The 20,534-nt window shown below is 50.8% G+C and overlaps 9 protein-coding genes across 9 annotated transcripts, besides 2 other annotated features; 4 read left to right on the top strand and 5 right to left on the bottom strand.

The window, feature by feature from the left end:
- Positions 1 to 1,360: 1,360 nt before the first annotated feature.
- Positions 1,361 to 2,786, bottom strand: VTN00DRAFT_555 (uncharacterized protein; the record flags this gene model as incomplete). Its single annotated transcript, XM_069432092.1, has 3 exons — positions 1,361 to 2,080; positions 2,146 to 2,637; positions 2,709 to 2,786. 3 exons carry the CDS (start codon positions 2,784 to 2,786, stop codon positions 1,361 to 1,363), a joined length of 1,290 nt encoding a protein of 429 aa, XP_069291262.1.
- An 854-nt stretch (positions 2,787 to 3,640) lies between these two features.
- On the top strand, positions 3,641 to 4,935 carry VTN00DRAFT_554 (uncharacterized protein; the record flags this gene model as incomplete). Its single annotated transcript, XM_069432081.1, has 6 exons — positions 3,641 to 3,712; positions 3,884 to 3,894; positions 3,966 to 4,023; positions 4,100 to 4,281; positions 4,348 to 4,717; positions 4,783 to 4,935. 6 exons carry the CDS (start codon positions 3,641 to 3,643, stop codon positions 4,933 to 4,935), a joined length of 846 nt encoding a protein of 281 aa, XP_069291261.1.
- A 639-nt stretch (positions 4,936 to 5,574) lies between these two features.
- Positions 5,575 to 7,026, top strand: VTN00DRAFT_553 (uncharacterized protein; the record flags this gene model as incomplete). The annotated part of the gene is made up of 1 exon (XM_069432070.1): positions 5,575 to 7,026. The coding sequence occupies one exon, from the start codon at positions 5,575 to 5,577 to the stop codon at positions 7,024 to 7,026; it is 1,452 nt and encodes a 483-aa protein (XP_069291260.1).
- Positions 7,027 to 7,751: 725 nt separating this feature from the next.
- Positions 7,752 to 7,765: a sequence feature (Short protein (VTN00DRAFT_552, KAL2013027.1) was converted to a misc_feature.).
- A 56-nt stretch (positions 7,766 to 7,821) lies between these two features.
- Positions 7,822 to 7,879: a sequence feature (Short protein (VTN00DRAFT_552, KAL2013027.1) was converted to a misc_feature.).
- Positions 7,880 to 7,967: 88 nt separating this feature from the next.
- On the top strand, positions 7,968 to 8,480 carry VTN00DRAFT_551 (uncharacterized protein; the record flags this gene model as incomplete). The annotated part of the gene is made up of 1 exon (XM_069432049.1): positions 7,968 to 8,480. One exon carries the CDS (start codon positions 7,968 to 7,970, stop codon positions 8,478 to 8,480), a length of 513 nt encoding a protein of 170 aa, XP_069291259.1.
- Positions 8,481 to 8,494: 14 nt separating this feature from the next.
- VTN00DRAFT_550 (40S ribosomal protein eS19) lies at positions 8,495 to 9,396 on the bottom strand (the record flags this gene model as incomplete). Its single annotated transcript, XM_069432038.1, has 4 exons — positions 8,495 to 8,783; positions 8,866 to 8,926; positions 9,009 to 9,072; positions 9,367 to 9,396. The coding sequence occupies 4 exons, from the start codon at positions 9,394 to 9,396 to the stop codon at positions 8,495 to 8,497; spliced, it is 444 nt and encodes a 147-aa protein (XP_069291258.1).
- Positions 9,397 to 9,858: 462 nt separating this feature from the next.
- Positions 9,859 to 12,160, bottom strand: VTN00DRAFT_549 (uncharacterized protein; the record flags this gene model as incomplete). The annotated part of the gene is made up of 2 exons (XM_069432026.1): positions 9,859 to 11,636; positions 11,710 to 12,160. The coding sequence occupies 2 exons, from the start codon at positions 12,158 to 12,160 to the stop codon at positions 9,859 to 9,861; spliced, it is 2,229 nt and encodes a 742-aa protein (XP_069291257.1).
- Positions 12,161 to 13,496: 1,336 nt separating this feature from the next.
- Positions 13,497 to 15,449, bottom strand: VTN00DRAFT_548 (uncharacterized protein; the record flags this gene model as incomplete). The annotated part of the gene is made up of 3 exons (XM_069432015.1): positions 13,497 to 14,950; positions 15,010 to 15,223; positions 15,291 to 15,449. The coding sequence occupies 3 exons, from the start codon at positions 15,447 to 15,449 to the stop codon at positions 13,497 to 13,499; spliced, it is 1,827 nt and encodes a 608-aa protein (XP_069291256.1).
- Positions 15,450 to 17,402: 1,953 nt separating this feature from the next.
- On the top strand, positions 17,403 to 18,077 carry VTN00DRAFT_547 (uncharacterized protein; the record flags this gene model as incomplete). The annotated part of the gene is made up of 2 exons (XM_069432004.1): positions 17,403 to 17,469; positions 17,530 to 18,077. 2 exons carry the CDS (start codon positions 17,403 to 17,405, stop codon positions 18,075 to 18,077), a joined length of 615 nt encoding a protein of 204 aa, XP_069291255.1.
- A 636-nt stretch (positions 18,078 to 18,713) lies between these two features.
- VTN00DRAFT_546 (uncharacterized protein) lies at positions 18,714 to 20,256 on the bottom strand (the record flags this gene model as incomplete). The annotated part of the gene is made up of 3 exons (XM_069431993.1): positions 18,714 to 19,565; positions 19,621 to 19,884; positions 19,948 to 20,256. The coding sequence occupies 3 exons, from the start codon at positions 20,254 to 20,256 to the stop codon at positions 18,714 to 18,716; spliced, it is 1,425 nt and encodes a 474-aa protein (XP_069291254.1).
- Positions 20,257 to 20,534: the final 278 nt, after the last annotated feature.

The raw sequence follows: 20,534 nt of genomic DNA, 5'->3' as shown, positions 1-20,534 counted from the left end.
TACATGTACATGCATGCATTAAACCGTACAGTATACAGTATAGGTGGGATGGGGATGGATATGGAAACTGGAACGGGAACCAACAAAAGTCATGCGAGTGAGCACCTAGATATTACTCAACGTAGTTCACTACCAAGAACAACAACAACAACAACAGCAAAATCTTGAGATCACCAGGCTGGGACATACATACCTACCTACGTATGTAGTGTACAGCGGGGTTAGATAGAGATAGGCGCTAGATCCATCACCCCGCGATACGCCGAGATTAAGCAGCCACTTACTAGGTAAGTAGGTACTTACTTACTGTAGTACTACTGTACATGTACGTAGTATCGAGCATCTATCTGATTTACCTGGGTTTACTTTCTGTATCTGTACTTCGTACATACACCCCTAATGGGGTATAAATGTACTGTACACCTCACCCGACTGGGCTCAACCCGACCCGATGAGGTAGGTCACCAGGTCACCAGGACATAGAGACGAGGTAGACATGCAGGGCACCTAATGCAGAGAATAAACAAACGAACACGAACAAAATAGCTCGAAACTGAAAAAAACAACCCCCAAAACCTAAAGTTTCATCTAGATAGGTAGATGCAAGGCCCGCCTGTGACAGCGTTTGCGTTTCTGCACGACCTACTGCATGGGTGCAGCCACACAGCCACAGCGGGAGGAAGGACTAATTTCCTTCGTGCAAGTGGCACACCTACCTACCTATGTAGCCTAACTTCACTGTTACTACCTAGATACCTACCTAAGGTAGGCAAGTATGCAAGTAGGTATCATATCAGGTGGTCTCCATTCTGGGGGGGGGGGGTGGGGGGGCAAAAGCCGGTGGGATGAGTGGGACGCCGTACCTAACTTCAGGCGTACGTACGTAAATCCATTATCCCAACTGTTCCAAGTTAAGCATCTTCTTCTCAGATTAGTACTTATCTAGTCTTATGTAAGGAAAGAGTGCCGTCGGTGGTTTTATGTACCTAGGTATTTAGTGTATGTATCTTTTTTTATACTGACCCTAGAAAGTGTACATATATATATCCTGTGGCTGTGCATAATGGACATGTACTGTACCATAAGAGTATGAGGTAGGTAGTCCAGATCATGTTCAGGGAGCTGCTAATAGTACAGCAAGTATCTTCTATTCGAGTCTTCTCTTTATTCTGATCATGATGGTATTATATAAATATATGAAAGCAAGAAAAATATGTAAGTATGCAACTGGGTCTATTCTTCCAAGGCAGAAAGCCGCCGCAAATAACAAAAAGAAAAAAGAAAATCGCAACATAAATGCACTGAATCCATGATAAAAATCGTAAAATCTGAATGTTCTCCCAATAACAATATCTTCAATTCAAATTGCTGGAACCTCAGCCTGCCCATTTGCCATGTTCATCCCCTCTGCGGCCTCATCCTCCTCCTCTGAATCAAACTCCTCCTCTGAATCAAACTCCTCCTCCGCGATCGGGAACGTCAAGAGCGCTGCGACGCCACCCAACCCATCCAGCCTCTTCCCACTTTCGTGGTCGGAGCTGAGCACGCGCACCTCTCCGCCCTCGACGTCCCGCACGCGGTCCACGAGCGCAACCCACCGCTTCCGCTCAGCGACATCCTGCGACCGGAAGAGGCGGTTCGAGATGATGAGGACGCCGCCTCCCCGGCCTACAGCACCCTGATCGACAGCAAACTCGACCTCACGTGGGCCGTAGGTCGCCTTATTGGTGTCCTTGCGGAGGTGCTCGAGGAAGTCGTCCATGAGCTTGGTTTCCCGTGCGTATTTGGTGTCTGCAAGGAGGGTCTTGACAGCTGGGGACTGGAGGACTTCGGAGAGGGAGTGCAAATAGCCTGAGGCGGAGTGCACGACGACGATGCTGGGGAGAAGGCGTTTCAGGGCCGGTGTGCTTGTCGAGGCGACAGATTGGATGTGTTTCTGGAACCCTGAGGCGACGAAGCCGGGAGAGGCAAGGAGAATTGGTTTGACGGGCTCGTTGCTTGTGGATGCGGTGAAGCTGGTGTTGAATTCGAGCTGGCGGAGTAAGGTGTCGAGAGTGACTTGGTAGAATTTTGTCATCCCCTGTTCACGCGAAGAGGTCAGTAGATGACATGGAGTATCTTGACGAAGAAATGGGATCAACTAACCTTATCATGATCACCACCACCATGTCTCTTTCGCGGAATGGACATCTCAACCTTCTGCTTCAGTATCGTCTGGAACTGTCCTATGAAGCAGATATGTGCCAGCCCTTCCTGCATCACCACAGCTACCGCCTCTGCTCTTCTCTTCCCACCTTCATCAACTGCATCTTTCAGCATTTCAATAGCTATGCTATCCCATCCTACGCCTTCACCTTCCGCCCCGATTTCTTTCACCAGTGTGAAGTTGCGATGCAGTTCCAAGTCAAGTGTATGATGCTGCCCAACTCGCGTGTGCTGGGTTTCATTCATGATCTGGCCGGCAACATGTAGCTGATTGCTCTGCGGATCGAAGTCGAGGCTCTTAACTCGTATCTCGAGCGTCATATGGACACGCGTGGAGGTCGTGGAGCCGGAATCCTGGGATGTATGGATAACGCGGCGGATGGCGCTTGCGCGCAGGAGATCATTAGGTCGGATGAGATTGTAGGCATGCCACTAGAGTCGGATGTTAGCAATCATCCAAAGGGAGCGCTAGTCAGTCGAACTGTTTGGGGTGTGTATATTACCATGTCCTCTGGTTCCTCGGGGCAGAGGGTGACAGAGCCGGAGCCACCGTGCTCGATGTTGTTCTTGATGAGACGCATGGTTATTGCGAAGGCACAATTATATGCAGAATAAACGTCCTATATTGCGATATACGGGGTAACCAAGACTTATGATGAACAAGATGAAGCAAAAGAGGACGTCAATGCAAGAGACGGCTCAAGCATTGACACCCCGAGAGTGCACGGCGGTCAAAAGTGTTGATAGTAAGTCTCCCCGAATTAAGAAAAGGGCGCCACTAAGCCCAATATGAGATAAGCCAATGCGGAGATATTTCAATACAGCAGCTCGTCTTTGGCCAGAGAGCTGCCAGAGGCTTGAGCCAAACAAACAGGCGCAGCGCGGGGAACGTCTGCAGTTCGATGCGGGACGCTTCATTGCCACCGGAACCGAACTAGCTCCAGTCAAAGCGGCTTATCGATAAGGTCCGAGCCCTGAGCCCTAAGCCCTGGTTCTGCCTCTCCCGGACCGGCCGGCCTTTGTAGCCTCAGGCTCCCACCCGCTCGCCGACGTCCAGTTCCGGAACGACAACTCGCCCAACTCCGGGCATATTTCCTTTGTAGAAAGTGGTGGTTGTGCCCACTTGGGCATGTATGTATCTCGCAGATCCATAGATCTGAGTTGTCCTTTACAGGTTCCGTATGCCGTGCCGAACATCGCAGCGGCCTAGAGCCGTTTCCCCAACCGGTCTCCACTCTCGACCCCTCTATGGAGTCGACTTGGCCGACGGGCAGCGCCAACTTGGCCGATAGTTCTTTTCCCAGGTTCTTGGATGGTTTATAAGAGCGTACAACGTGCACACTGCAGGATGGCTCCTCTCTCGTCTTCAGTGCTCCCCCGAGTTCGTTCCTTGCTTCAACACCTTGACGGTTCAAGTTCCACGAATACCGCAACCATGGCGCCCCTGACCTCCCAGTCGACCTATAAGATGGTCTCGGGTTACGAGATCCCGATCGTCGGATTTGGGGTAGGCGTTCCTCTCTTATCATCCTGTCAAGACACCCACGCGCTCAACAGACTAGCCACCATTTGCCTATGGAGCAGTCGTGAACGCGCATTGTTCGAAGAGTGCTGCTCTTCAATTTGATAACTGAGACAGAAAATTGTCACTTATGTTAACAATAATACACCGTAACAGGTTTATCAGACGTATGTCCATTCCGCGCAATATGGAGTTGCTCAAACAAACCGAGGTGCCTCTAACATGTCGAGAATCATAGACCGCCAGAGATTACCGAGAAAGTGACACTGAAGGCTTTCCAGGTTGGATACAGACATGTAGGTCATGATCTTCACCCGTCGGATAAGGCCGGGCTCCGTCAACCACAGACTAATCGCGATAACTCTCGCCCAGGTTGACTCCGCCAAGATGTACAAGAACGAGGGACCATGTGGAGATGCCATGCGGAACTCCGGTCTTGATCGCTCCCAGATCTTCTATACCACCAAGATCCCTAGGGATGCCATGGGATATGAGAAGGCCAAGGCGGCAATCGAGTCCAGCCTTGCGGAAGCCAAGGTTGATTACATCGACTTGTATGTCACCATTTTCCGAAGGTCCCTGCTTTATCAAAGAAGCGAAGACCACTGACAAGGAAAAAGGATCCTGATCCATGCCCCCTACGGCGGAAAGGAGGCTCGTTTGGGTGCCTGGAAGGCGCTTGTCGAAGCCCAAAAGGCCGGTAAGGTGCGCTCGATCGGAGTCTCCAACTTCGGAATCCACCACCTCGAAGAGCTTGAGGAATACATAAACAGTGGGGCCGGTGGTAAGATCGACGTCGGCCAGTATGAGATCCACCCCTGGTGCCCCAGGGACGATATCGTGCAGTGGCTTCAGAAGCGTAACGTTATCGTGGAGGCATATGCTCCCCTTGTCCGGGCCAAGCGGATGGACGAGCCTGCACTGCAGAATCTGGTTAAGAAGCACAACAAGACCCCTGCTCAGATCCTTGTTAGGTGGAGCTTGCAGAAGGTACAGTTCAGAAATCCAACAAGCATCCTTAATGAACCTTGCAGCTGACACGTGAGTTCCGAAAGGGATATGTGCCTCTCCCGAAATCTGTGACCGACAGCCGTATTGAGGAGAACTTCCAGGTCTTTGACTTCGAACTGTCGAAGGAGGACATGGATTCCTTGACCACCACCGAGTATGCGCCCGTCTGCTGGGACCCAACGGTTGACCGAGACTAGAAAGAGAAACACTAGATCTCAATCATCTGTAGGAGATGCAAAAACATTCCCAGCCGCTTGCTGAACACAGTGTGCCTTTCATTTGGCTGGTCTCGTATTACCTAGGTAGTTTATGACATTCATGTCCCTAGGTAGAACGTGCATACATATGAACAATGTAGACGTGTCAAACGAAATATGCAGTATAACAATTACCATATTGAAAAAGGCAATAAGTATCCTGGCTTGAACTTAGAGAATGCTGAAACAGTTGCTGTGGCATGGTGGAGTGGCAGAAAGTTAGCATAGAGTCAAGACACTATTTCCAGCAAGCAGACACGAACGAGCCGCTCTCTTTCCAATCCAGTTTCAGGTCAGTGTGTGACTAGTAGCCAGATGGCAATAAATAGCCAGACAAGAATGTTTCACAAAAGTGCACACGAACTGGATGATCAGTTGAGGTGTGACATGTATATCGGGTACCCGCTTGCTTTAGGCCTCCAGATCTGCACTGGCCGATCTCCCGCCCTCTCTCGGCTGAACGTATCCCCGTCAACAAACAACGACCCCGGACTTCGGCTTTTAGCTAGCCAAGCTTCCGCTCAACACACTCCAGGGCACTGTACCTTCTCGTTCAACGCCAATTGAACCTCGACCACGATGCCGGAGCAGCCGCGGCGCATCCTGGAGAAATCCAGGACCGTGCGCCGCCGGTACCAGCGCAGCAATAAGCGGTTCCAATTCACCGAAGCGCAGATCAAGCAGATCGAGCGGGAAGAGGAGCGGGAGCGTCGGGCCCAGAAACTCCGCGAGAAGGAAAGGAAGAGGCTTGCGAACAAGAAGAAGAAAGCTGAGAAGGAGGCCAAAGCGAGGGAGGAGAGGAGACGGCTAGGCCTTCCCGATCCCAATGCAAGGATTCCGGCCAGTCAGCAGCGGCTTTCGAATTTCTTTGGGATGAAGAAGCCGCCGCAGGAACAGAAGGAAGAGGAAGAACCTGGGTCAGAGGACTCAGAGAGTGGTACCAGTGGCGGGGATACCGAGAGTGAGGTTGAAGATAGCTCCGGGTCGTGTACACGGGGAGAAATCCAGAGTAGTGGGTGGGTGCAAACTGACACTGAGAATAATGCTATGGGAAATGACAATGGTAAAGAAAGTGAGGATATTATGCCTTTAGAAGATGAAGGGTCTGTCAGCGATGCAGAGACAGTTGTCATTGACCGTGAAGAGAATGTGAATGAGAATAAAGGACCTCAGGTGAATGCCAACAGGTCAGTTGCGGATCCAGTGCAGTCTATAGGGAATTCATTTGAAGACGAGACCTCCATCTTGCTGCAGGACCTGTTTCCAGACGACCTGGACACAGAAGAGGAAGAAGAAGCTGAGAGGCAAATCACAAAATTGCACGCAGCTGAGACTGTCCATACAACAGCTAGGATGACCACAACTGCGCAACCTGCTTTCAAGCCAGTGTCCACTCCACGTCACATCCTTGACGACCGTCACGAGAACAACAGTTTACCATCTAAAGACAATAAATCAGACATGACCCACATCCACGATGTTGACAGCAAGCACACTGTAGCGACCCAGAAGCCATCCGAGCAACCTCCAACTGAGATCTACCAGGATCCAGAGGACGTCCTTGCCGGCATATCGACTCAAGATCTAGCCGACGACGACGACTTTGACGATTACGACGATGATAAAGAAAACGTACACCCTAACATCAGCATTCCTCCTCCCGGCCAACAGCGGCCCCAGCAACCCAACCTTTCCTCTCCCCGCCGCCCAAAACCATACAACAACCTCCAAGCGAAAGACGAACGCGAACCACTTTCAATCCTGAACCAACCCCCTCCTCCTCCACAATTCAAACTATCCAATTCTTCATCGACAAAGCTCCGGCAGGTATCGTCCCCTGCAGCAGTCATGCGCAAGACCGGGTTGAGTAGTACCACGGCCACTTCAAGGGCCACAGGGACTTCTACTGTCCGGTCCGTCTCGGGCCCCGGAGCCCTAACTAAGGGTACCTCCTCATTTTCGGACGACGAATTTGGTGACCTTGACCTCACACTGGAAGAGCTTGAGGAACTTGAGGGATTGGGAGCGTGACAGTTTCTCTGCCTCTCTCATTCTTTCTCTTTCTCTCCCGTGGACAACTCCACACATTTCCGTCTTGCATAACTACCTATCTTACCCACACGATAACCGCAATAACTTGAGCCTCGAACCGGCCGGATACGATAGCGACAGATCAGATCTATCTACTTACCTACCCATCTACACATTGGCGTACTGCACAGCTCACTCACAGGCCGCATGGAGATGGAGTTTTATTTTGGATTGTATTGCTTTTCTCTTTGGACACCATTCCTATTCTATTGCCAATAACTACCGACAACAACTCCCTTACGATTTTGATTGACCTGGATTTTTTTTTCATAAAGTCTGTTATGCTCTGGTGGGTGATGTGATAGTGGGTGCATTTAGTTGGTTGGTTGGCATTGCTGGCGCTGATGATTTTCATTAAAATGTTTTTTGTTGTTGAACGAGATACCCTTTTGATTCGATTCCTGCAAGTAGTTTAGGAGTTAGACTTGAAATCATATTGATTCTATCTTAATCAAATCAGTTATCCCCTTTCCTTTCTCCGCTTCTTCAGTCAAGTTAAGTCTCTTAAAGTGAATGGATGGATTTATCCTTGGTCTTTGGGAAATCGTAACCCGTATAAGTAATAGTAAGTAGTAGCAGAAGCTCAATCTCTGTTAATCTGAAAGCAGGCAACAGTATCTATTCATACGAGCGACAGAAGGAATAAAATATTTTCATCTTCAACCATGGCCTCGACCAAGTATATTATCTCCCTCTTTCTGGAAAAGAAAAAGGCTTCTAACCACAATCTAGCAGTCGGTTAATTGGCACTCTACAGAAGAACAGTGTGATGGGAGACTCAGGCTTCGTCTGATGCCATGGCCTGGCTTCCGGTCCGGGTCCAGGTTCAGCTGTTAGGATATCATCCCAAAAAAGGGCCGAAACCTAGGTGTTAACGAACCATGGATTTAAATCCTTTTGCTTTTTTAGAAGTAGTTTTTTTTAAAGCTTTTTTAGTCAAACACGCTCTTTATTTCCAGGAGGCCATAAGAGAGGAAAGAACAAAAGACGGTTGTCGGTCAAGAATTCGGGTTCAGAGGTTTCTGGAGGGAGATTTTAAGGTAAAAAAAAGTAAAAGGTATGTTGTAGTTAGCACAGGGACACGAGGTATCAAATCCGTCAGAAAACCACCTTACGGGGCCTTTTCCTCGGGTGGTTCCTGGTGCGGATTGAACAAAAGGTTATCTTTTTCCCTCTCCATCTTCCCTCCTTCAACTCTCTTCGCAGCCCATTTTGGTCGTAATAGCCATGCAGCATGCCATTGTTTGTACCTGATAGTTTGTAAAAACTCCTTCCCCGATCCAACGTGCATCCGTCACAACTCGCCCGCTTTTAGCCTAACCCATCATCTTTCCCTTATTCGTCGCACAGGAGAAATAAAGGAAAAGATAACAAAACGAAGGATGAAGACTTGAAAAAGGAGAATCATTTACTCCTCTTCCTCCTCCTCGTCGACGGTGGCCTTGGCGATACGGTCCAGATCCCGCTGTCCACTCTGGGTGATGCGACGGCCGCCCTTCTCCTCGTCTTGCTCGACGACACCGATCTTCTCGAGGGCCTGGAGCACCTTTCGGTCGACACCGGCAGAGGCGTCAACGTGGTGCGAGGGGCGGGAGCCACGGTTTCTCGTGGAACCGTGGACTCTGCGGAGCTTGCCGACACCGACAGTCTTGCGCAGGTAGATGTGACGGGCGACGGCGGCGGCGCGGACGTAGAACCTGAACACAGGAAGTGAGATGTTAGGAGAATGTCCGGCGATTTGTAGTTGTAGTTAGGGCCGGAGAAGTGGGAATATCGTACCAGTCAGCGTTCTGAGGAGGGAGCTCGTTGGAGCAAGAGGTCTTGACAGTATCAACCCAGGCTGTTCAATTCGAATTCCACCGATCAGTTCGTCTGTCTCCGCATGTTGAGTGATATCAGAGAAGGACATGGTTTAGACATACCGGGGATTGGCAGCTTGCCCTGGCGCTTCAAGAAGGCGGAGTAGGCCTCAATGAACTTTTGCGCCTGCAGTCAAGAAAAAATACTATCAGTATACGTTCCTTTCCCACATTCTGACTCTGTCGATTCATATGTATCTGCCAATATCGACGTCCACACGCACGTCGCATGCCGTATGCTTGTTCCCAGCCCAATTCTCATGACCAGCAGATTCCCCGCAACGTCTCTGAGACGTGCCATTGTTTCCAAACTGCATTGTGCGCGTTCCCCCGCTCATTTCAATTCCCAAAACATCCTCCTCTTATCACGGTGTCGTCTTCCGCAGAGGGCTTTTGTAGGGAGATTTGAGAGGCAACTTACGTCCACATCGCGAACGGTGACACCACCCATGGTTGCGACTTGTGACCTCGAAGGCTAATCGAAGGTGTACGGAGCTGAAGAGGAAGCCGGGAACGAGGAGAGAGGACGGGATGTTGTCGTCGTTGGGTGTCGGTCAGGTCGAACCTCGAAATTTCGCACGCACACAGACGGGACGACGTCGGGCTCGGTTGGCTTCGTCCTGTGTGGGCTCTGTGCGGGCGCCTCGCTTAGCCTGTCGTGGTTTAGCCGTACCCTAACCGCACCCGCTGCTCTCTGCCTGAGGCTCTGCTCCATTTACTGCTGTACCAACATTTACCAACACGAATTGGAAACAAAAGTACCCGTGTTCTATATTAATACAGATGGCTCCTCTAGTAAATTAATAATACAAGTCATATCGAAGATCATAACTCATAGCTCCCATCTACCCAAGAAAGAAACTCCAGCAACCCATTCCTCCGTCACGCATTACTCCGTATTTAGTCCGTTTCCCTAAAGCGTTGGCGCCCTCTTGAGCCCGATGCAGTATCGGACAAAGAGGGTATCAATGAAATGTTCATGTCTGATTCCCGGAGGCCGGCACCTCTCAAACTCATCTATGGCACCCTGCACGCTGAAGCCTTTCCGTTCGATGAGATAGCAGACGATCAAAAACCCGGTCCGGTTAAAGCCATAGTGACAGTGTACCCCGACCAGCGGGCGCGGAAGCTTGCTGTCACCACGTTTCTCCATCTTATCGTCTATCTCGCTCTGTAGTCGATCAACAAGTGCAATGAAATCCCTAGTCTCATCTGGTGTCGGTGGGATCTTGGACACCGTGGGATGCTTATGGTAGTGAATCCCACCCTTCTCCAGTTGGGCCGGATCGTAGACGGGGTTCTCATGGCTGATGTCGATCACAGCATAGACTCTGTCTTTCAACTTCTCGGAGAAGAGCACGGGGTTATGCTCCTCGTCTACCTCTCGAAGCATCTTCAATGCCACGAAAGTGTCCGCAATCGGCTCCGAAACAGGTTGGACTTTCTTCCACTTGGCGAGGTTCTTGACATCCCATTTCCCAGAGGTATTTAGGTGTTGCAGTTGCCACCCCAGGTTGAGTCGGTGGTCGACATACCGGAAGAGAAAGTCTTGAATAACACCAGCCAGTGTGCGGTAAGTCGCACGGTCATAGAGGAGAGCATGTGATGCTGGAGCCGGCAGGATGGTCGTCTTCACGAGGCGTCTCCGCTTGCAAGTTTGCTTTTCTTCATCCCCTTGCGGCAAGATGGTCTCACCATTTGAGATCTCAAGTCCAAATTCCTCTTCGTGAGCCAACCGGTCGTAAGGAACTGAACTCTGGTCTTGAACCCTGGACGCATCTGGCACGATGGTACTCCCAGTGGCCTTCATTCTCGTGTCAGGTCTGGCTCCTCCAAAGTACTCCAGAAGGCTCTCGATTTCTGTTGGCTTGGTGATGGCATCCGCCTCTCCCGCCACGAGCAGAACAGGTGTCTGGACACCAGTCCAAATATCCTCGCCGGGAATGCCTCCAATGGCCTTACCGTTTTCATACGTGGGAAGACTTCCCCAGGCCATGCGTCGCCACACTGGAGTTTTGCTTTGCTTATTGAACCGTACCTGAAGCTCTCTCGTATCTGGATCGGCATCTTTCCCGACGAACCTCGATACACTTTTGCTCTTCGGACCTCCACGTCGATCCCACCACCGCCAGAGGTCAAAGATGGGGCCGGGTACCCATAGAAGTCTGCGAAAAAGCACAGCCTCCTCTGGAGATGGAGGTGATGCCCGAGGACAGACAGCGATGAGTCCCACGATGTGTTTTTGCAATTCAGAGCTCACGGGAGATGTTGAAGATGCTATCAGAGCAGAGAGAGAGCAGCCTAGGCTATGACCAATCAGCACCACTCCTTGTCCAGCCTCCCTGTCGCGATACTTCTCAATCGCAGTGATGAGAAGTTCGGCTAGCGCCTCTATAGTGTAAGCCTCCCATGACGCTGGTGAGAAAGAGGACAGTCCGCAACCTGGAAGGTCGATTCCAAAGCAAGGCCCAACATTCGACAGGCTCGTAAGAAGGGGGTGAAATTGTGCTAGGGACCCTCCTAGACCATGCACGAAAACCAACAGCGGCATTGGGGCGGGCTTGGATGGAAGCTTATCCATGTGAGGGTGCTGACAGAAAAAAGTTCTGACAGAGGAATACGTGGCACGAGAGGTGGTGTAGGACACATATGCAGAATGCTTTCTGAGAAGCCCCGGATCCGTGGTAATATCTATCATTCCGTACCTGTTAGTCCCCGAAATCAAGAGACATTATAGACGATTAGCAGGCTAGATAAGACGAACCATGTGTAGATGGCTTCTGTTGCCGGAACATGAATCGCTTTTTCTTTCCACCAGTGGCCTCTATTCCATGTGCTAGAGCCCCATGACGATCATCGTCTTCGTCTTCTGACGATGTCACCGTACCGGTAGATACCTTGCGATAAGTCTTTCGCTCCGAGGGTGGCTTCTTGCCCCTGCGGCGCAGCAAAGCAGCTGACAGGACTCCACAGCCAGCCATTGTAGCGAAGCAGACAGTCCCAAGTACGAATATTCCCCAATTCACGCTGTCATAGCTGTCGATGTCACTGGAAGCACAAATGGGATGGCCAGGCAAGCCAATGTAGGAGAAGACCGTGCAGAGCGAGCCCCAGAAGCGCAGGGCGGCACCAGAAGCAGAGGGAGGCAGACGAGTCGACAAATCGAGGGTTGGAGACGAACTCGGAGAGAACGGCGCTTTATTGTCCATAAGCATTGTCCGCGCAGGGCGAGGCAGAAACTATTAATAAACAGCAAGCTCCCCTCCCCAAGGAAGCTTTACCCCCGTGACACCCCGTTTGTTTTTGGGGCAACCTCGGGGGCAAATGCACTCCGTATGGAGCCCACGGATCTGGAAAGTATCTGGAAGGTCTACCTTCTGCGGGATGATCGACGCAGCCTGCTCCCGGCTGCGTAGAACAGCACGGGACAGCGCGGATCGCCCTACTGGCGGATCGAGGACAGATAGAAGGGACGGAAGAGGATAAGTGAGGCGTACGCTGTTGCGAAGGCTCGGTATCTAGCCCTGAGAATCCACGACAAACCGATCGCCACGGAGCGCGGGCAACAATGCTCGACAGGCCCAATCGAGCCAATAAGCGAGGCGGAACAGGCCCAGTGCCTTTACTTCTGGCTGTCAGGCCTGAGAGCTCTCGTGGCTTAATCCTCTCTTAAGGCGCAAGGAGTTGTGCCTTTGTGAACAACAAGGAAAACAGTGGGCTTAGGGCAGTAGAAGGCCGCTTAAAGAGGCTAGCATTGAGTGACGCGGGTTCCTGTGATCATCAATTCCGTTAGGGATAGCAGCATTGGATGAATGTGACACTGCAAGAAGCAATACAGCATGAAGCTAGCCGCGACTCAGCTGAGAGCACGGCGTGGATCGAATTGCGCATTTACTTACCGGAAAATCTCGCTCCTAACTCCACTGGAGAAAATGAGATACATTGACGGCTGATCGACGTCGGACCTCTCGGGGTTTCTTCTCGAGAATCATAAAAGGCTTGCGATCGCGGACACAGCGGATGAATCATAAGCTGCAGAATCCACACATGGCGTCAGGACGGTCAGGCAGCCGAGCGGGCGTTGGGCTCCGCAAAGGCATGCAAGCCACAACCGATCGCTTGGCAGGCCCGGTTTCTTGGGCCACGCAGCCCAGGCTGTGGACAGCAAACGCCATGCTCCCACTAGTGCCTGTTATGATCCTCATAGCACCCTTACGTGTACGACCTACCGTTAGTTGGGCGGCAAAGATCTCGCGACTATTCTGAAACCTTACAGTGATTCTCGGCCGGTGTCTCGGGATACTGCGAAGTAATTCTATGTTCAAGACATATACCTCTGCTACTCCTGTTTATCAGCGCCGTGGGATGCAGAACGCTGGCAGTGTCACCGCCCTACAAGCCTCAAGAGCCGAAGCATTCTAGTCCAATGCTTGTCGCACGGGGTAACCTTTTCGGTATCGAGTACATCACATCACTTATGGCCGTTTTCGGGCGAACAACTAGAAGTTGAGAGATCTTGTGATCAATATCAATATCAATAGTCGTCTCAGTTTAAAATAGGTCAGTCATCGCGCCGTGGGAGGCATCTCCCACCAGTCGTGCGTACTTGGCCAACACACCACGTGTGACGTGTGGCTTCGGTGGTTGCCAGTTCTTCAGTCTCTCTCGGATCTCCTCATCCGAGACATCCATACTGAGTTCGTTGGTCTCCGCGTTGATAGTGATAATGTCACCATCTTTCACAACAGCAATGGGACCCCCAACTGCTGCTTCGGGTACTATGTGACCAACAATAAATCCGTGACTAGCACCAGAGTATCTGCCGTCCGTAATCAGGGCAACGTTGGTTAGTTTCGCACCCATAAGGGCGGCGCTTGCCTTCAACTGCTCTGGCATTCCCGGGCCACCCTTGGGACCCTCGTAACGGACGATGAGCACGAGGTTTTCATCCCTGGGGATCTCACCCTTGGTGAGAGCATCGTTAAGTTGGTACTCCTTGTCGAAGACCCGCGCCTTTCCGGTGAACTTAGTACCCTCTTTGCCAGTGATCTTGGCGACCGCTCCGCCTGGAGCCAAGTTCCCTCTAAGGATCTGAAGGTGACCCGTGGGCTTGATCGGGTTGTCGAGAGGCCGGATGATGGCTTGATCCTGAGGCAAGGATGGGAATGACTCAACATTCTGCGCCAGTGTCTTGCCAGTCACGGTTGGGATATCACCATCTAACAGCCCAGCTGCTATAAGCAACTTCTGCACAGATGGAATGCCTCCAATGTCATAAAGGTCGGCCATGTAATATTTTCCGCTAGGAGCGAGGTTAGCGATGAAGGGGATCTTGTCGCTGACCCTCTGGACATCATCAAGAGTCAGATCCACGCCAGCAGTCCTCGCCATGGCAAGGAAGTGGAGGACGCCGTTCGTGCTTCCACCCAGCGCCATTGTCATCACAAGCGCGTTTTCAAACGACCGCTTCGTAAGCAGATCTCGAGGCTTGATGTCTTTCTCCATACAAATTTTGATGGCATCTGCAGCCTTTGCGCACTCCCGCATCTTCGAAGGCGAAGTCGCAGGCGTCGAAGATGAGCCAGGCAAAGACAAACCCATCGATTCAATGGCAGTAGCCATCGTGTTCGCGGTGAACATGCCACCGCATGCTCCAGCACCGGGACAAGCGTGTCTCTCAAGGTCCTCCATGATCTCATCCTTCGTCTTGCTGGTATCGCCCCCGTCATCCGGTTGGCGCAGTGTATCATATGCATAAGCGCCCGCAGCTTCAAAGCAAGTCGAGATGTTGATCGGTTTCCGGAGCAGCTTAGAGTATCCAATCTGAATCGTTCCTCCGTAAATCATGATCGAGGGTCTGTTATGCCTTGCCATACCCATAACGACACCGGGCATGTTCTTATCGCAGCCAGGGATGGCAATGCATGCATCGTGATACTGGGCACAAGTCACGGTCTCAACACTATCGGCGATAATCTCACGGGTCTGAAGGGAAAAGCGCATGCCTACCCGTCCATCAGCGGAGCTTAGGACGGAGCGATGGTCTTATTGTGTAACTCCGTACCTTCACTGCCCATCGTGATCGCATCTGAGACGCCAATGGTATTGTACTGCCAACCGATCATGCCCTTGTCTTCGACAGACTTTTTCAAGGTTTTTGCCAGGTCCAACAGATGCATGTTGCATGGGTTACCTTCCCACCACACAGAGGCGATTCCGACCTGTGGACTTTTTCTCATCGCGTCTCGGTCTGGCACGCCTGCGGCATAAAGCATTGCCTGCAAGTCGTCTCACAGCATTAGCAAATGGGCAATCTGTAAGCAACCTATTATTATCTCAGCGTACCTGTGCACCCGGGAAGTCATGGGCCCTGGTGATGGTTGACGAGTACCTGTTCAAGACAGGCGTACCGTCTTCGTGCTTCGTTCCATGGGGAACGCTGGGAAAATCAATGTACCTTGCTTCTTCGGAAGCAGGATATTCCTTCGTATCTAACGACGCCATGATGGATCGACAGGGACGCCCTGGAACTGCGTTCGGAGAAAGAATCGGAACAGCGAACGGCGGGGTAGAAGCGCGAACGAGAGGCGCTCTCTACAGAGGGGCAAGCAACAATTGCATAGAACAAAAAGCAGCGAGAAAGAACGGGAAGACAAGCAAGCAATAAAAAAGAGCGCAATTCGCTTAGAACCACGACATCGTCGCCTCTCCTCCGATACAATGCCGGAGACCGTACCCCGCTGTCCAGACGGCCTGGCCAGTGATTCAGAGTCAAAGCCACGGTCTTCGCTGGGTCGAATCGGCGGACTCGGGGACGACGCCGCTGCGGGGAACCGCAGGCAGGGACCTCGGGAGGCTTTTCTCCGAATGTCTCAAGGAGTAAGCGAGTCTCCATTGCTTGTCATTGATAGAGGCATCTAAGAGGGGGATTCTGCCCAAGGATGAGTATTAGAAAAGACAGTGATCTAGGATTACAATGGGGCATCTTTTGATCACATATCTGGCTTGCACTGACAAACTTGATAGGGACCCACCCTAGATTATGATAGTTTATAAAAACTCCGTATCCAGCACTACTCTCCCGAAGATGTCGATCCTCTTCCTTCTCATAACCACCTGTATAAACGTATGCCGATTTTTCTGAGTGATACAGTATATAGATTTATAAGCGTATGCTGATGTATAGAGATCTTATGGAATAAATAATGAGGATATGCAGTTGTACCTACTACCTAAGGTAATCCTAACAGTGGAAGATATTTTCAGTAATTCATTTACTTATTTTCAGAGAGGGCCGTTCTCGAGATGAGTTTCTGAAAATTTCTTTCAATGGATTTTTTACTTGATTGCTAGTTTGATAACCGGGAGACGAGAAATGAATCATGAGCTTGCTGAATCTAGATAATGGATCTTGCATAAACAAAATAGCAAGTAGGCAATACTTCTAAATGCATCAGCGGTGTAGGCGTTGTCGCTAAAGCGGGTGAAATGATTCCCAGGCGATCTGGCACTATCGTCTTCATTGCTGTCCAGGACAACGCGAGCATTTTCCAAGATAATGCAAAAATCATTCTCACGGTCAAAAAGATAGAGCATATATCGTTTTAAGAGAGCTAAATACAAAGCAAGCGGTGGTATAACCGTATTAGAGGATAGTGGTTATGAGCAAAAAGGTATGATGAGTAAACCGACTCCAAAGCCGCACAGATTTAATTATATCTAAATAGATATTTAGGTATTAGTATTCAATTCAATATACTACATTGTACGAAAGTCCATAGGTCTGTGAGCACGCTGAAATTGCTCCGTACTTCGTCCAGAGTGCAGATGTACTGTACTATAAAAGTATCGGCTTTTAGTGCGCCGGCGTACCCCTTCCTCCTTGCTTCGTATATAACTCCCGTCTAGTTAGGCGTCCAGCTATAGTGAACCACCTAGGTACCTATTAATGACAGTCCCTAGCCTAGGCAACAACGTAAACTGCATAACCACCCGCATCTATCTTCATACGTTTCTGCGATTTGTTCGATAAATTTGGAACATGCTAAGCGGAGCGGCCCCCATTCGTCGGGCTTTATACTCAGTTCCAATATCCGAGCGCGACCGGCACGACGTCATGATTCCGACGCTCCCAAAGAGGATAAAAAACAAGACGGTTAGGTATTTATGAAGCTTTCGGGTCTTTCTCCCCCCTTTCTTTCTCGTGTTCATGTTTCTTTTTCTTGTCGAATGAATCTAGGTACCGGTTACAATAGTACTCAATTCTTCACTACATATTGATTGGCCACCTACTAGGTATCTATATGTAATCTACTACTTCCTTGGTTAGGTGGCTGTGTCGAGCTCGCTTCACGAATATATGAGCTTGGTCGCAGGGCTTGCTTTTATTTGATCTTATTAACATTCTCAACCGTGTCTTTTTCTGGAATTGAACCTGTCGACATACACGGATAAGCAATGCCCGACAACTGCAGCTTCAAGCTTGCCCAAGCAGTCGGCATTATAGGCTCCGCCTTCGCCTCCGGTACGATAGCCCAGAATGTCAAAAATTAGCTTATAAAACTAATTATCGACAAAACAACAGGCGGCATCCTATCCATCTCCTTCCTTACCGTCCCAGCTATACTCCTGCCCGCACGCAACTCCAAACTCAGCACCAGCACCGGCGGCACGCCCGCAAGCACCATCTCCCACCTCACGCACCAATGGCTCCACGTCTACGATAAAGGGAAATTCATCTTCCCCTCCCTCGCTGCCGGCTCCGCCCTCGCGTACACCTTCCTAGCCTGTACGCTCCGCAACTCCCCGGGCGGCCGTAGCCCTACCGGTGCAGGGAAGTTCGCCCAAATGTATCTCGCCGCGGCGGCAGCGACGTTGGCGATCGTGCCGTATACGCTGCTGTTTATGCTGCCGACGAACACGCGACTCGAGGCACGAGCGACGCGAGATGATGCGGTCGAGAGGGAGGGGAAGGAGGGTATGGCGATGAGTGCGGAAGAGGAGGCGAGACGGGCGAGGGAGGATCGTGAGATGCCTGGCGTGATCCGCAAATGGGCATGTTTGAATACTATCCGAGGGATTTTCCCGCTGGTGGGAGCGGCGGTGGGCATGGCTGCCACGTTGTGCTTTTGAATTGAACCGATTCAGGAATTGATTGTGTGGGCTTAAGGAGAGAGGCTGTTAAGGTGGATTGAAGACTGCGACTGATTCTGAGGAATGTGAAGTGAAATCGTTTGTTTATGGAGATGGGTCTCTTGTTATATGGCGAGGATTTTGGTGTAGAAAACTCGCATTTGGTCGGTCCCTGCTTCGCTGCCGACGTTGAGACATGATTGTTTGCGTTTTCTTCACTCGTTATATTCGCGCAACTCTGGTAAGACATATAGATGCAGTTCACACCACCTAGACAAAGAAACCCTTAATGGACGTTGGAGAGCCAAGATTTGTATTTTGGAGAACCCAAACGAGTACTAATGGTATAATGATGAGAAATAATGTGTGGTGAGATAAAGTTAAAGTATGGTGGGTATCATAGTGACTGATGTATGGGAGCCAGCAATTATATCACTAATGTGTAAATCTCTGCTCCACACGGCTTGTGGTATTTTCGTGAAGCATCTCCAAGGTTTCAATGGACGCTCAGCGCCTTCTGAAGTGGTTCTGATACTTCTTTAGAAGAAGTCGCCTTGCTGCGGCAAAGCTAGCATGAAGACAAGCTCTGCGGATAAACACGAGAATCATGAAAATGTCTCATTCCGAACCATCCACTTATAGGTCAGCGCCAGCCTCGTCTGGTGATTCCCTCTCAACCGTAGACCACTGGCTGGAGTCCTGCAGCGCCCCATCTGTATCCAAATCTTGCAATGTGGTGCCCTTTTGGGCAGTTGCATCTGATAATTTCTCGGATCCCTCAGAATCCGTATCTGTATTTGCAGACACCGCGAAGCCAACATTCTTCCCGGCTCCTGATGGGCGCGGGGCTTCTTCGAGTACATCCCCGTTCCACGGTTTGCACTGCTTCACGAGCTCGCCGCAGCGAAGGCAGATCCAGCCCTCCCCTTCTTCGGCTTCCAACTTCTGTGCAATGCAGACGAAGCAATATATGCATCCGCAGGGGATTGTCTCATAGGGGTTAGTGATGTCTGTCTGGGCAGAGCCAACAATGCCCCCTGAAGAAGCAGCCATGATTTCATTTTCTGAGGTGGATGTGGGGTTCTGCGCCTGGTAACATATCGCGCAGGTCCGCTCGGGGAGAAACACCAGCTCTCCTTGCTTTTCAGTTTTCTCATCGCCATCATCACTAGCTTTCAATGTAGAAACTGTTTTCCGCCAGGCCCTGGACAGCCATCGTCGCCAACGACTGATCCCGACGAGGGGCAGCAGGAACAAGAGGAATTCGGTGAATGCGTGCCAAACAAGCTGACGGTTGAGGTATTCAAAGGACACCTCCCGGCTAACTTGAGTGGAAGGAGGTGTGAGTCGAATGCGGAGAATGCGATCGACTAGTGTTCGATATCGGCCATTGACGAGGAAAACTAAGAATGATACGAAAGCTGCGATCGAGTGCGTTGTCGAAACCAGGTCCTTTATCCGTGAGAGCAGTCGTACTTCTTGCGAGGGCTGTGACAATAAGTATATGGAAATGTACAAGCATGAAAGGTGGCAGGGTAATTACCTCCTCATAACCGGATTCCTGGTCGATCAACCAGCTTTCCCATTTGTCCCAGGCGTAGCGGCCACCGACGGTAAGCAAACCATACAGGATCTTCTGCCATTTTGTCGGAGGTGAGTGGACAGGGCCTTTACTTCGGCTGTCCGTATACCTCAGATTCTGGAGCGCTGCTCCGTAGGAGGCGTTATGATCCCATATCGAAAGCTTGAATAAGATGGCGCGGAGAGCGAGTTGAATTTCGTTAGACCAGTCTTCACGAATGTGAGGCTGGTAGAACTAAGTTAGTGTCCTGTAGTAAGGCTGCACTTGAGACTCGTTATGTATACTCACCCCAAAATACTTCAGCGCCTCCCCGACCTGCCCATTCAGCAAACCGAGCAACTCCTCATCAAGCAATTCCGCATCGACCTGGCCGACTCGAAAGGCCGGTCTTGTCCCTTCTCGGCCATTAACCGAATTCCACAATGTTAATGCTGAACCTGGCAATCTGTTCAAAGGGTATGGGAGCTTCTCGAGCGCAGCCGTATTGATGCGCGATGCCCGCTGTTGCTCCGCGAAACGGGCGCGAGCTTCGGCCTCGCGCTGACGGCGCCGCTCCAGAACCCGCTCCTGAGCAGCAGCGAAGTTTGCTGAACTCATCGTGGGATCATCGTGGGATCAAATGTCCGGAGACGTGAAATGGAAAGAATATTAGACCAGCAATACTTAAGCTGGATTGCTGGAATGTCATGATCTCCGGTGGAGTCTCGGAGATCACCCGCAACCGAGGTTGATGTTTACCACATGACGGGCTATATTGCCAAGGCGAGGTTGGTCGGGATTTAGCTTAGTCATCATACCTAAGTTAGTTAACGTAATCCACCACCGAGCGGCGCACACCACCGAGCGGCGCAAAGATTCTAGCAGAACGCAATGCC

The sequence above is a fragment of the Thermoascus crustaceus genome (assembly GCF_041956765.1).
Source record: "Thermoascus crustaceus strain CBS 181.67 unplaced genomic scaffold VTN00scaffold_1, whole genome shotgun sequence".
In the NCBI taxonomy this organism is placed as follows: Eukaryota; Fungi; Ascomycota; class Eurotiomycetes; order Eurotiales; family Thermoascaceae; genus Thermoascus; species Thermoascus crustaceus.
This window is presented reverse-complemented; position numbering and strand designations above follow the sequence as displayed.